The 15,399-nt window shown below is 41.1% G+C and overlaps 1 protein-coding gene across 2 annotated transcripts in view; it reads right to left on the reverse strand.

The window, feature by feature from the left end:
• Positions 1-210: 210 nt before the first annotated feature.
• LOC112119384 (putative ferric-chelate reductase 1) overlaps positions 211-15,399 on the reverse strand; it is a 48,547-nt gene continuing 33,358 nt past the window's right edge. For both annotated transcript variants that reach the window (XM_024218031.3, XM_024218032.3), the window contains exons 10-16: positions 13,496-13,608; positions 8,797-8,883; positions 7,340-7,437; positions 5,104-5,162; positions 3,056-3,193; positions 2,932-2,957; positions 211-1,916 (exon numbers count right to left, since the gene is read on the reverse strand). In XM_024218031.3, coding sequence (XP_024073799.2) covers positions 1,827-1,916; positions 2,932-2,957; positions 3,056-3,193; positions 5,104-5,162; positions 7,340-7,437; positions 8,797-8,883; positions 13,496-13,608 — 611 coding nt within the window. In that variant the 3' untranslated portion in view covers positions 211-1,826. The remainder of the gene's footprint in view (positions 1,917-2,931; positions 2,958-3,055; positions 3,194-5,103; positions 5,163-7,339; positions 7,438-8,796; positions 8,884-13,495; positions 13,609-15,399) is intronic.

Genomic DNA, 15,399 nt, shown 5'->3' on the forward strand with positions numbered 1-15,399 from the left:
AGACACAAGACGGGGGAGGTAATTTCTTTTATTAGACCAGCTTCTGTTGGTGAGAGAGAGAAGCTTTCGAGCTTACACAGAGCTCTTCTTCAGGTACTTACCCAGAGCTCTGTGTAAACTCAAAAGCTTGTCTCTCTCACCAACAGAAGTTGGTCAAATAAAGGATAATACATCACCCACCTTATCTCTCTCATATCCTGGGACCAACATGGCTACAACAACACTGCATAAAACAGTTGTATGCAGTGATATTGCTTTATTATCTCAGCAGTGACAAAAGGGATAATATATTATTGCATAAAAGCTGCAATCCTATAAATTCCATAAAGCCATTTTTCATCCAAAGGCCTATAGCACGATAATCAATGGGTTCTTCTAAGTCTAAGGTACATTGTGTCATTCTTTTGATAACTGTTTTTAATATCTTAAGTGTTATAAATATATTTCACCAAAACTTCAAAAGTATCCATCATGGGTCAAATCCCATTGAAGTTCAGTGGGACCATTCATATGAGGCAGGTGAGCAGAATTTGGGCCCTATATACATTCTATCCAGTAGATGACTATATAATATGTCTGTACACAACTGAAGGTTATGGACTAGTTAGCCTGTTTTGAGACCTGCTTTATTATTCATCATATGTATATTGCATTATAAAAACTACAATCAAATATAATTAATAAAAAAGAAGATTATATAGAGTACATCATGGGTTCTGGGACCTTTACAATTTTCAAAACATAGCTGCATTTTAAAGTTTCATTGTGTAATCTCATGTTCTTATTTTCAGACTAAAAAAGAAAGTTATGAGCATTTGAAAACAGGGAATTATATTAGAAATACCCATTAAATCTGAACAAACATGAACACAGCCAGGCACTGACTATAGGTCGGATCCTGCACCATGTAAGTCAGAGGGAGTTTTTTGGTTGACATCAATGGGAACAGAAGCCTACAGTCTGGGAATATGTATGCACGGGAGCTGGAAGGTATAAATTCCAGCTCGAGGAGACTTAGCTAAGCTAGCTCTGAGTAAGCTAGCATGCTAAAAAAAGAAGTATGGCCACTGTGGCATGAGAGCGGCATGGGCTAGGTGCCCCAAGTACGATCCTGTCCAAGACCATATGTATGTACTCAGTGTGGCTACCTTGTTCTGCTGCTTGTGCTGCCATGACGACGCTTCTGTTTTTTTGAGTGCTAGCTTGATCAGAGACAGCACAGGTCTATCTCCTTGAGCTGGAATTACACCTTCCAGCTCCTGTGTAGACATGCTCTGTAGCCCTGACCTTGTACTGGGAACCTTGCCGATGGACCTCTGAGCCTGCACTGAGCCTCACTGAAATCCTGAAGCCAACAGGACTCTGGTGGGCACAGAGATTTGCCTGTGCAGTTCTCAGTCTAAATTAGTCATATGAAAATCAGGTCCTCAACTTTCTTTTCTCTACACAAACAAATCCTCTCTTGTTAAAGATGGAAACATCGACAAAGGTTAGAAAGGAGTGTAATATGAAACAACTGTGAACACCTAACATTTATATATTGCCTTCTTACCTTTCACGTCAGAAATAATGATCTGCATCATACTATACTGTGTAGAACATCTCCAATAAGTAGCTAATGGAATCTCATTTATAAAAATTATTTTCAATTATTGTGTAGAAAATGATAATGTGTCAATTAGAGAACCTAAAATATTATTTATAAACAAACAAAATTAAAAACTTGCTAAAACATCTATTCAGTGTTCATTGTTTCTTTGTATTTACTCTAGAAGCGTCTCAAGATAGGAATAATCTTCATTCCTCCAAGATAAATTCCGTCCATTTTAGGATTCTCCAATTCCCACAAGCAGTGCTATTAAAAATGCCAGGTTTCCACATGTATATATTAAAAATAGAACCATTTCATTTTTTATCTAGAAAGGATAAAAACATTAAAAGAGAGTTATTAAAAGAAATATAAAATTAAATTATATTTGTACATCAGTTTTAGTAACAGCCCAAGTATGTACTAAGCAGCTGTATCAGTTTTCTATTTGTTGATAATTAAATAGAATTGATAAGTTCAATACACACTTGGCAACACTAGAAGGAATTTAGAGAAGGAGTCACTCTGAAGAAGACTGGGAAAAGAGAAAAGAGCAGAAGCTGTGTGTCTAATTGAAAATGCTTGAGGGTTTTAAGTACAGGTAACCAGATTGTAATTATCCAAATTAGAATTTGAACAGGGTACTGGGGTTAGAAACTCTACACTTGCAAAAAGTTTCAGGGGATATTTTGGGATCACATCACAGTTTGCCTCTCATCTGAAAGAGAGCACCGCCAGCAACTGTCCCCAGCGCTCATCACTGTCACTTATTCAGTGCCACTTCACTGCCACCAATTGAAAACTCAACCCAAAGAGAAAGTTAAGAGGTGACCTGACCACAGTCTATAAGTACCTATATGGAGAAGATTTTTGATAGTAGAGTGCTCTTTAGTCTAGCAGACAAGATATAACAAGATCCAACGGTTGAAATGTAAAGCTAGACACATTAAGACTGAAAATAAGGTGCAAATTTGTAAAAGTGATTGTAATTAATCAATGGAGCAACTTACCAAGTGATGTGGAGGATTCTACATCACTTGAAGTCTTTAAATCAAGATTGGAAGTCTTTTGAAAATATGCACTAAGGGCCTGACGTAGGAGGCTAAACTAGGTGATCATAATTCAGGCCTTAAAAAAATAAATCTATGAATTCATCTTCCTGCAGCACCCTGGGTTTTGTGTGGTGGTTTCCCATTTGAGTATTGACTCAGCTTTACTCCAGTTAACTCAAGAGATCTGACAAGATCACATCCCAAAGTGATGCAAAACGTATTTTCAGCGGTATGAAAAATAAAACATTTTACACCTCATTAATGTTTTAAAATGTGTGATATCAACATTACCTTCCTATGTGAATCTTCATATTTCTCTGAAAAATATAACCAAGAAAATTATGAGTCTTCATTTTTCTTCTTGCCTTTGCTAAAAGAAAAACATTTCTTCATATGAACTGTGGCTGATCTTTACCTTTCTTTTTCAACCAAGCATTTGCATCAAGCATTATGTACACTAATGCCTCCCATCCTACAAATCCTCCCATAGTTTTGACCATCCATCGGCTGGGAGAGGGGTCAAGCATCTGCAGTCCCAGAAATATGACAGCAACTAAAGAGCAACAAAACAAAGCAACACATACTTGATATAAAACCATTGATCATTATGGACTCCATTCACAATTTCAATGGACATTTTCATTTTTTAAGTGTGATTGTTTGATCTGGAAATACTATTCAGAAGCTTGGAAAGCAGCATTAATAATGGTGATGTAACCCACTAGTAGGTGTGTTTTACAGATCCTCTGTGCCCAATCTACAGAGGATATGAATCAGGTACAGCTCAAGCTGTAGAAACTTCTGCCCCCAGCCCCCATTTAATTCCCTGTGTGTCAGCCAAGATTATATGCCGTAAAAGCAGATAGTTAGCTCCTGACCTCAGTGCTTTGATCCTATGGAGATTGGGTAAGTGAATGTCACAAGTGGAGTGGCAGGGCATTGCACTTGGAAGAAAGAGAGAAGAGCTGATGGGAGCCTCTTCTTCATTCAGGAAAGCACTTAACCACTAAGTGCTCTGAGTGCAGCATGTGGAGCCAGGGCATGGGGAGTAGGATGGGTGCTTATTCAGCATTTCAGAAGTGCCCAGAGGCCCCCCTGTCACACACAGATAATAATGACTCTTCTATCTCCAGTTCATGGCACTCCCTACCACTCCTGACTCTCTGTAATGGCCCTGTGAGGATGATGTGTACTGGTTACTGTTAGAAAAGTAATCACTTCCATATGTAAAAGCATCCATATGCTCCAGTTTCATGCCAATGCAATATTTGGTAAAACACAAATTCAATTAATGTTCTAAAAATGTTTAAGGTGTTATAGTTTCTTTACTTTTGCTGTGTTTTTTGTGCTTAAAAATTCATGACTCAAGTTGAATCCATGCATTACCTGTACGTTCAAAATATAATTAAGGCAAATAAAATAGAGAATGCTAAGAATTAACTTTAGATGACACAAGAACCCACACTAATTATTAGTCATAATTATAATCATCATGATCATCATCATCATATTTTTCACTATTATTGCACTTTACATCGGAAGACCTTTCAGTGCTAATTAAGTTTAAATACTTGTGAAGTAAGAGCTTGATATAGCACCAATTGACCTCAGTGGACTCTGAATCAGGCTCTTTGTAATATTTTAAGCAATTTGCAATGGGGCAACTGAGAACAGAGAAATTAAGACACTTGCTCAAGGTAACACAGCAAATTGGTGGGAAAGCTGGGAATAGAATGCAGGAATCCTGACAAATGGACATCCCTCCTCCCCCGTGGAAAATGTCAATGTAAATGACAAAAATTGTTTTCGTTGAAATTTTCCACTAATAGTTTTGACCTACTGGTAAAAAACTGAAAACTGGCTGAAAACCACAATAGTTTAATTTGGAAATGCACACCTCACTGAAGTTGTAGTTTAAGTTCTTCATGTCCCCATTCTCCTCTCCAGACAGGATTCTTTGGTCAGACTGCATCTCCCGTGATGCACCAAAATCTCTCATCTTGATGCATCAGTGGAGTCCCATGGGAGATGTACTCAAGTTTGGGAGCTTGGCTGAAAGAGGAAAATGGGGACATTAGGTAACTGAACTACAACTCTGATGAGAACTGTGGTAGCATTTCTCAATTGAATTATTTCATATTTTAGCCAAAACTGACAACTGAAAACTTTCAAAGTGTTTAAATGAAAAATTTTCTGTAGGAAGCAGATACTTTTCACAAAAAAGTTTAATAAAAAAAACAAAACAATTTTCTGTCAAACACAGTTTTGATGAAAGTTTTTCAACCAGTCCTTATCCTGACTCCCAGACCTGCCTCCTCTGAAAAATTGATCAATAAGATGAATAATATTAAAAATGGAATTGTAAACTCAGTTCAATAGTTCTAGTCTGAATATATGGGCACTCCAAAGGGGAATCTGTAGTAGTTATATCAACATTATTTAAATATTAAAACAACAACTCACCAGCCAGGACTTTTATGACAAAGGCATTTAGAGCACGAAACCAGTTAAAAATAAATCTCCTGTTGGTAGAATAGAAATGATGTGTTAAATATTATTGTTCTTTTATGTGACAGTAGTGCGACGTAGTAAAATTTTACTTCAAAAACACAGACAGTAAATAATATGCCAGACTAGTTTTTCAAAACTCTTAAGAGATAATAAATCCCTCAAGGAAACACTGTAGGTTCTTAAGGGTATTAGATGCCTTTAGATCATTTTTCAACTGAACGCCAGGAAAGAAATGGCAGATGGCTCACACAGGAGGGATTTCCCTGTAGAGAACTGCAAAAGGCACTTCTCATTAAAAAAAAAATTGTTTTTGCAGTCTGTTACTGAATGCTTATTATGCTGTACACAATAAGTAGCCTTTTCAAGATCCTCTCATCTTCTCCCACTTTTTGCAGTTTCCTCCTGCTGCCCTCCTCATCCTTCTAGACACACTCACGCTCTTTCTCTTTACCTCCCAAAGATTGCCCACTTGCCTTTTACAATCTGATTCCAATCTGGTAGGTACCGGTAGAGAATGTCCAGAGTCTGATAAATCCATCACATATTACTTGTTGTGACCCTAAAACTTCCCAAGACTCATTGTTCTCTCAAATGCATGAAAAAAAAATTAACACTCCCCAAATTTCAAGGGTGTCTGAATACAGAGTTTTGTCTCTGACTCATCTGTAGTAGAAAGATGTATTAGCAAGAGTGGACTGGAAGAGAGCTAATGCAATGAAGTGAGATGTCAATTTTTTGTAAGTGAAAATACAAGACCTGATGAATCTGAGCTATCATTCCAATTTGTGGTTTAAGTGAACGAGCCAATCAACACACTTGAGTCAAAATCTTTTATGGATAACAAATAAGTTGTTGCAGATCCTAAAAGGCTCATAGAGCTCTTTGGTCTAAATGAAAACTAATATGACCTTGTATCCAAAGGTAGGTACACCGATGACTACTTCAGCTACCACCCATTAGCATTGCTTAAATCAGTGACATCAAAATCTTGGGTAAGCTGTTTTCCTAACATCCAGAAGCAATCATCAGTCATGCAATAGCTTGTTAATTCTGCAAGGGTTGGATTTATTAGAAGGCGGCCATGGGCAGATCATGTGCACCAGTTTGTCGAAGTACGCCACTTGTTCTAGGGAGAGGCCACTGTAGTAGCAATCTGGGTTTAGGGGTTATGTTCCCACAGCTCTTATCTGGTCATGTAGAAGGATAAGGGAGAGTCAGACCCACCTTAATCCTCTGTCATATTGAGACTCTGGCCACATTGGAGTGGGGGGGCAGGGCGAGCCTTCTGATATTGATAAGCAAGCAGGCATGGAGGAGCGGAAAGGTACACAGAATGGGACAAGCCACACTCACCAGACAGTGTGGTGGAAAGGAAGATCATCCTCAAATAGGGGGAAGTATCTTATTGCCACCACACAGACCCTGGGTGGAGCAGGGAGGATATTTTTAACTGGACTGGTTTCCTTTCCCTTCTTTTTAATATAGAAAGAAGGCTGGTAAGACTTAGTATTTGTTTCTGCTGCTTGGCTTTTAGGGTTATTTTGTTTGTTTACCATGTGCTAAGTCTAGCTTGCCCCCTTAGTTTGCTGGAGGACCTCCAGGCTGTATATGGAAAGGATTGGATTGTTGCATCTTTAACAAAGTCTCTCTTTCTCCAGAATAGTGAATTAGTCGTTGAGTTCTGTAGGTCTTCACAAAACCAAACAATAAGAGTTTTAAACAGTCTCAGTGAAAATCTCTTCCTTCCCTCATTGACTCTTGTGATAGCACCATTCCACTAGTTCTCCATTCAGTCTTCCAGCATAGACAGGATGTGAATTTCTAATAGCAAAAAGTAGCAGAAAACACCCACCAAACCCCAAGCATACAAAACTCTTATGTAGATCACTTTTAAAAGTGAGTGGAAGCCATAGTGACTACACTTATTTTTCTATTTTGTTGCAAAGAAGCCCTACGTAAATCCCAGAAGTGAGCAGCTGGATTCAAAGGACTGTCTCCTCATGCCGTTGCACGCTTCTTTGCTCCAACTAACTTCCAGCAAGTCATCACCTCATGATTTGGCTTTAAAAATCCTACATACAATATGTGCTCCAACTTAATATATCTACAGTATGACAACTTTGTAAGTCTTTTTAATAAATGACCAGGTTTAAAAGTCCATTCTGTTGGATCGCTTAGATGTACATACCTTTTACTTTGAGGAGAAGGCCGAAAAAAAGCTATCACTGGTTGAAAGAAAGAAAGAATCATGACAATGCATCCGATGACAGCATGGGCTTCTGCATCCTGTGGAAGAGAACAGCACATAGCATTGATGTCTGGGATTTGGTTTCTTAATCGCTACTTTTAAAGATGCTTCCTGACAGCTTAGGGCCGAATCATGCTCTCAGTTATACCAGAATAAAACTGGAATGACTCCACTGAAGTCAAAGAAGTCACTCCAGATTTATTCTGGTCCAACTGGAAGTAGAATCTGGCCCTTAAATTTCACTGTAAATCCATCAAAGGGCCAGTGTATAGTAATGAATCTTTAAATTTATTTTTCCTTGCAGAAATCTATAGTTTTAGCTCCACATTATGTAAAGTATTGAAATAAGTTCCACTCTCCCCCACAAAGATGGGGAAACAAAGCAGACTGATAATGTAAGTAAGAATAATAATAATCAGAATAACAATCAGAACCTCTTATCCTAACCCTTTTCCTCCAAACTTTAGGTAATACTGGTTATGCGGAGCAGCATTTTTTGTTAAAGGAAAACTGTGTTTTGATAGGAAAAAGTAAAAATAGGGTCATGTGTTACAGTATGTTACATGGTGAGATAAGAAAAACATTACAGACAGGGAGTTAGGTAAGTAGCTATATGGCCCTGATCCTGTAAAGGGATCTGCACGTGCACACCTTTACTCCCACAGCAGTCCCATTGCCATCAGTGGCACTCTGCTCAGGAGTAAGGAGTGAAGTAATCCCTTTGCAGGATCAGGACCTATAATTGCAACATGAATTACACAACCTGGATTCCAAATCTGAAGCTTCCCAAGGTTGTGAGAAGTTCTGATTCAGGGTAATTACATAGATAGCCCCGTCATAGATGTGAGGTTTGGACACAAACTTTCCAAAAGTTTCAGGGTTTCAGAGGGTTTGGCTCTAAGCCTCTGATTCAGGCTGATCTCTGACAAGAATAAGGGAAGCAGATTTCCATGATAGGGAAAGAAGGCATGTATATAGCTGAGATGTGAAACAAACAAGGAGAGATAAGAGGTGAAATGTTGAAGACAGAACAGGTAGAGAAATTACTTCATCAGTTACTCAGTACATCATAATGGCAAGAAATAAATAAAGGGGATCATAGAATCATAGGGTTAGAAGATACCACCAGGGTCATCTAGTCTAACCCCCTGCCAAAATGCAGGATGTGTTGTGTCTAGAATATGAATAACATGACAAGAGAGATTATATTGCATAAGAACAATTTTCTTAAACTAGCAAAAGGGCATAACAATCTAACAGCAGTGGGTTGTACACTGGAAGGTCTTAGTGAACACTCAGTTCTGTATTTACATTTGAAGGCACAAAAATGAGAAGGAAATGTTTTCTATAATGTGTTAACCAAGAAAGTTGGTGGGGAGAAACTGGGTAAAACTTACACTAGCCCATCCCATTACTTCTACAAAGGCCAGTACGAAGGCAGTTATTGTTTCTGCGACAGTTATCACCATCAGAGACAAATGAATCTAAGTAAAAACAGATGACAGGTTATTAAACTCATCCATAGTATATATTAATGTGTTTGTTATTTTGTTGCAATAGTACAAGTTGAAGAATTTTTATGTTAGTATACAACTGAAAAAGTTCACAGTTTGTTAGATATTGGAAATTTGTAAGATGTTGTAAACCTGTTAACCTTAATATGTATGGTTAGAGACAAAGTTGGTTAAGGTTCACTTAAAGAGGTGAAAAATATTATTCTACTTTTGCCTTTGATTATCCATTGATTCATGCAGCTTCACATATCTGTGTGTCTTGTCTGAACATAGAATTTCTTTCATCTTTTAATGGCAACACTAAAAGACAGTGTATTGGTTAGTGTTTGACAACTAGCTTCTTTATAAACAGTTTGTAAAATGTCTATCTGCAGGTCAATGAATTAACTCCTTTTATTGCCAATATTTGAATTTCTAAAAAACTCTCCCATACAGTAGGTCACACGATTCAGTAGCAGAAATGGAATTCTTGGGTTTACCAGCCTATCCCAAACTATTAAAATAGCTGTAACTAACATACTTCTTATCAAACCAAGGGCTTACATTTAGTTAATTAATAATTTCAGAAATCTACACAAAGCAAAAGGAGAGAATTTTGCCTCTGAGGAGGAAGTAAAGATACTAAAAATGGTCAGCCTACTTTTATGGAGACTTCCATTATGAGCAAAGGGGAAAAGAGAAAATAAAACTCTATGCCATGGAGTATGTTACATTCAAAACTAAGGTCAACATTTTCAGATCAATGGGAGTTGTGAAAGATCAATTTTGAACCTCTGAAAATTGGATCAGTAATTATGTGATAGATCCATAGCTGGTGTAAATTGTCGCAGCTCCTTTGATTTCAGTGGAGCTCTGAAAATTTTCACCAGCTGAAGAACTGCCCCAAGATGTCCAACTTTGGGTACCAAAGGGCCCCACGGATTGTATACCCTCATGCCAAAGTCACTGGGACCATCTGGGTTGGTGCTTTCCTGGGTGAGTAAGGGTTGTACAATCTAGCCCCAAATTAGAACATTTTGCTTTAAGTGATCTGTGTGGGCTGGTCTACACTTACCCCCCAAATCGAAGTAAGGTACGCAAATTCAGCTACGTGAATAACGTAGCTGAATTCGACAAACCTTACTTCGACCTTACCGCGGTTCAGACGCGGTCCACACGCGGCAGGCAGGCTCCCCGTCGACTTCGTGGTACTCCTCTCGCTGAGCTGGAGTACCGCAGTCGACGGGGATCACTTCCTGGTTCGATTTATCGCGTCCAGACCAGACGCGATAAATCGAACTCGGAACTTCGATCCGCAGCCGTCGAACTAACCGGTAAGTGTAGACTAGCCCTGTGAAACTGAAAACTGTAGTGTGAGAAACCAAACAGCTTAGTCCAGCTGGTGAGAAGATAATCCCCAGCTGCTGGGAGACAGGGAGGAATGGGGTACAGTTCAGCTGCTATGGTACTCTTTGTAAAGTTTATATATTCTCTGTCTCCATCTGCTGGTAGCACTATGTAACAACACCACCCTTGGTTAGCATATCAGGTTCTGAGGCAATTCAGCCTACTCAGCAAAAAACATAGCTAATGACGCTATACAACAGGGGTGGGCAAACTTTTTGGCCTGAGGGCCGCATCGGGTTTTGGAAATTGTGTGGAGGGCTGGTTAGGGGAGGCTGTGCTTCCTGCAACAGCCAGGCATGGCTGTAGCACCCCTGCTCCCTATCCCTTCCCCCGCTTCTTGCCCCCTGACGGCCCCCCCTGGGACTCCTGCTCCATCCAACCCCCCCGTTCCCTGATGGCCCCCCCCCAGGATCCCTGCCTCATCCATCCCCCCCGCTCCGTCCCCTGACTGCCCCTGAAACACCCACCTCTGACTGCCCCCTGCCGCCCCATCCAACCCCCTCCCTTCCTGACTGCCCCCCGGGACCCCTGCACCCATTCAACCCCCCGTTCCCCGCCCTCTGACCATCCTGACCCTTATCCACACCCCCACCCCAAACTTCCCTGCCCTCTATCCAACCCCCCCCGCTCCCTGTCCCCTGACTGCCCCCCACCGCCCCATCCAATCCCCCCTCCTTCCTGACTGCCCCCCCAGAATCCCTGCCCCCATTCAACCCCCCTGTTCCCTGCTCTCTGACCTCCCCAACCCCTATCCACACCCCGAACTCCCCTGCTCCCTGTCCCCTTACCGCGCTGCCTGGAGCACCGGTGGCTGGTGGCGCTACAGCCGCACCGCCTGGCTGGAGCCAGCCACGCCACAGCACAGCACAGAGCACCGGGTCAGGCCGGGCGCTGCAGCTGCGCTGCCCGGCCGCCCAGAGCATTGCGCCGGCGGCGCGGCAGGCTGAGGCTGCGGGGGAGGGGAAACAGCGGGGGAGGGCCTGAGGGCTAGCCTCCCAGGCCAGGAGCTCAGGGGCTGGGCAGGAGAGTCCCACGTGCTGGATGTGGCCCGCGGGCCGTAGTTTGCCCACCTCTGCCATACAATGTTCAAATTATCATCTTCATCTCCCTGTTCACACCATGTCATACATATATACCCCAAGCAATGCATTGGGCACCTTTATGGTTTCAAGATGTGTATGGTTTTCTAACCAGAGAAACACTTTTTGACTGCTATGTCAACTGCACGAAAATAAGCATATTTCTGTCTGCACCATTTTCCAAAAAAGGGAAAAATCTGGTTCCAATACACAGTAATAGCATGTAGAACGGGAGTGTCACATTCATTATACAAAGAAGGCTGAATTATGTTTAACTGTGCTCCACAGCAAGAGCCCACAAATTTAGGGTGATATATTGGCCTTGACTCATGGCAGAACTCCCACTGATGACAACTGACCACTTGGGTGTGCAATCACTCAATTTCTATGACAATCATGGTAACTACATGTCCAAATTAGGCATGAGATGGCATGGCTACATTTGAAAAATATGGCCCTTAAGTGCCATTGTTAAGCTTCAGAATCAACATAAGTTAAATAAATAAGGCAGTTCATGCCTGTCTTAGCTGCCATTTCAGGCTGACTAGAACAGCACTAATTGTTCTGCATTGGGAAGGCTATCTTCTCAACCACATGGACTTGGGCTGGGACTTCCATAGACTCCTTTGAAAAATCCCAGGTTATGAACTTTTTTTTTTTAATGAAAGCTTCCATTCTCAAGAATCTGAATCTACCATGAACATCAAATAAATACATTCAATGGTCAAGAGTCTGACCAACCCCCCCTGGGATTAAGAGATCCTCCAGGATAACAGTTTCTTGTGAATCATGTCAAGTAAATGCATCACTCTGAACACTCCGGGCAGCACAGTCACTGTGTATTAATTTTACTACACAGAGGTCTATTGCACCGAGGAGGAGACTTTCAATGAGACTTCCCATAGAACTGCGTGACAATCTTTTGATAGCAGTACCTTCCATTGAACAGTTGTGAATAGCCATAACTTAGACACATGAAATACAAAAGAACTTATAACAATTCAGCTAATAGCTGTGGTCGAACCACCAAATTAAGGCAATAAATTCAGAGCTTGTTCTTAACTTCCATGCTTGCAACGAGGCATTACAAGTCATGTGGTGTCTAAGATGACCCTCTTTAATTTCTTTAGTAATAGTGTGGAAATTCAAACAAAGTTTTTGTTAACAGTGATTATTTTACAACTTCTTAGATCCAAGCTTGGCGCCACTGCAGGAAGGGGAGGCAAAGGTGGTTCTAAGCTACCTGTTATACCTTCTCTAACCCTGAGAGCATATGGGTGCAAAAATGGTTCCCCAGCAAAAATTAGAGCAGCCACAGAGGTGCTAGAGTGCACTGTCATCCAGCTCTACCCCCTCACACTACTGACATGCCTCTTCCTTACCCTGGAATAAACCCTACAAAAAGAGGCGAGCAAGAGGTGTAAACTGGCATTCTTTACATCATGCAAGAACTTTCCTGTGTTGGCCTTTTATTTCCTATAGCGTATTGATCTCATTTTCTCCTTCTTGTTGTTAACCAAAACAATGTCATGCATATGATTGTGATGTTCTGTAGTATTCAACATTGTTTAAATACTCTCTTCAAACATTAGAGCTGGTCAAACTATTCATAATGAATAATATTTGCTACACATTTAGTCTCTTTGTAGGCTAGTGAATCATTCTACTTTGTTTTGAGTGCTACCAACCCTGGTTTTTGTTAATATAGTCATTGTTCATAACCATTTACTGAATACAAAAGTTCCAGATGTTTTTTCTAATACATGGGATGACCTATGCATTTTGTGAGTGTGTGTGTACACATACTTCCCTTTGATCAGTTATTGTTTAGAAATGGCTTCTCCATTTCCACTTCAAAATGATAGAAGAAATAGAGAAAACAATCTTATCAGAGTTTTTCTTTTTACTCGTTTGCCCATTGTATCATTTCATTTTGCCAGTGATGCTGTTATAGTCATTGATAAAAACAACGAGGCGTCCTTGTGGCACCTTAGAGACTAACAAATTTATTTGGGCATAAGTTTTCGTGGGCTAGAACCCACTTCATCAGATGAATGAAGTGAAAAATACACTCTGAAACTAGTAATTGATAGTTTTTGTTCCATTTATTTACATACCTGAAACCAAATATCTTTGCCAAGGAGAGTTTTTCCGATAGAATTCTTCAAATACCTAGCAAATATCATTCCTATACTTCCTGTGGTCATCCAGGCTATCAGCATCAGGGCCCCTTATGAAAAACCAAGACAATGAATAGATGATATGTTCAAATTCTAAACAGTAATTCCAATCCACTCCTAATTTAAAAAAATCAAAATCATACCTTCAGGCAGTACTAAGCAAGTAGAAAACACGGGCAAGTGTATTTGTGTTAACACAACAATAATGCTGCACTTCAAGCTTACAAGGTGCTGAGCACTCTGGCCACAATCCAGCAAAGCCTCAAGAACGTGCTTAACTAGAAGCATGTAGGTAATTCCATTGACTTCAATGAGACTGCTCAAGTTTTCAAGTGCTTTGTTGGATAGAAGCCAGACTACTTAGGTCTTTCCCTAAAGGATTCCTTCTTTTAGTGTAATTAAGCTAGTGTGCTAACATTCTCTCTCTCTCTTTCTTTCAAACTAAATAATAAACACTTGCTTTTCATTGCTAAGAGGGAAGCTCCACAGTTCTGTTTCTTCCAGCAATAACATGACAGTACACCTCTACCCCGATATAACGCGACCCGATATAACACGAATTCAGATATAACGCGGTAAAGCAGCGCTCCGGGGGTGGGGGCGAGGGGGCCTGCGCGCTCCAGCGGATCAAAGCAAGTTCGATATTACGCGGTTTCACCTATAACGCGGTCAGATTTTTTGGCTCCCGAAGACAGCGTTATATCGGGGTAGAGGTGTATTATTAAGGCTGTTAGAGAGAGGTGTGTAACAGAACAAACTTTATTTTAAATGCTAATAATATTCCTTTAACACTGAAACTCTCACACTAGGGGTTGTCTACACAAACAATTAGACTTCAGAAAACTGTGGTTTGACTCTAGCCCTCACTAACCTGCTACAGTATAACTTTGTCTACCCTGGGGATGCATGTTAACAATTCGTTAGAGCACTTTGATCTAGTCTTCTTTGAAACAGAACTAAATCAAAGCACATAGGCAGACTGTTAGTTCACATCAGCAGGGTGCACACGAACAGTTATACTGCAGCAGGCTAGTGCAGCTAATGTCTCACCCCAGCTTGGAGTGAACTAAACATTTGCATAGACAAGCCAGAGGTCAGATGCAGATAAAAATGAGGCTTTACAAATTGTCAAAAACTCTAGTTCCTTTAGGCTGCACTTGTAGCCAAATGGCTTATTTTGCAAATGTGGAAACACAGTTCATCTCTAGAAGTCAGAGACTGGTATAAAACTTATCAGAAATTGCAGCCCTTGGAAAACTCATACAAATAGCAAGGACTCAAAAAGTTGCAGGATTGATGCACTTTCTTTTAGTTACAGACTTTGCTATGTAATTGTATTTTATATACAAGTCTTTACTTTTGGGGGAATTCTGCGCCACTGCGCAATGCAGAATTTTGCAGAAATTAATGTTGTGCACGCAGAATTTCCTTTTCCCCACAGAAATGGGCTGCAGTGCTGCTGGCTGCCACTAGGGACTACTGGACCCAGCAGAGCCCAGCTGGCACGTAGAAGACACTGCCAGGGGGAGGGGGAGGGAGCTAGAGGGTTCCTGACAGCTGCAGTTCCCAGCACACCCTGAGGGAAGGAGACAGCGGTGCGCAGGAAACTCCGTGCAAGCCTGGGACTGAGCATCAGGCTGTTTCTCCCTCTGGATCCCTGGGCTCTGGAGGGTGGTGGTGAGGAGGGTGAGTGTCTGGGCTGGGGGGGCCTTGGCTGGGCTCTGGGGTGTGTGTGGATATCTGGGCAAAGGGGGGCCCATGGCTGGGCTCTGTGTGTGGGGGGGTGCGGGTATCTGGCCTGGGAGGCCCCCGCGACTGGGCTCTGGATGGGGAGGGGGTTC

Source organism: Terrapene carolina, unplaced genomic scaffold (genome assembly GCF_002925995.2).
Source record: "Terrapene carolina triunguis isolate 2854851 unplaced genomic scaffold, T_m_triunguis-2.0 Scaffold210, whole genome shotgun sequence".
NCBI lineage: Eukaryota > Metazoa > Chordata > Testudines > Emydidae > Terrapene > Terrapene triunguis.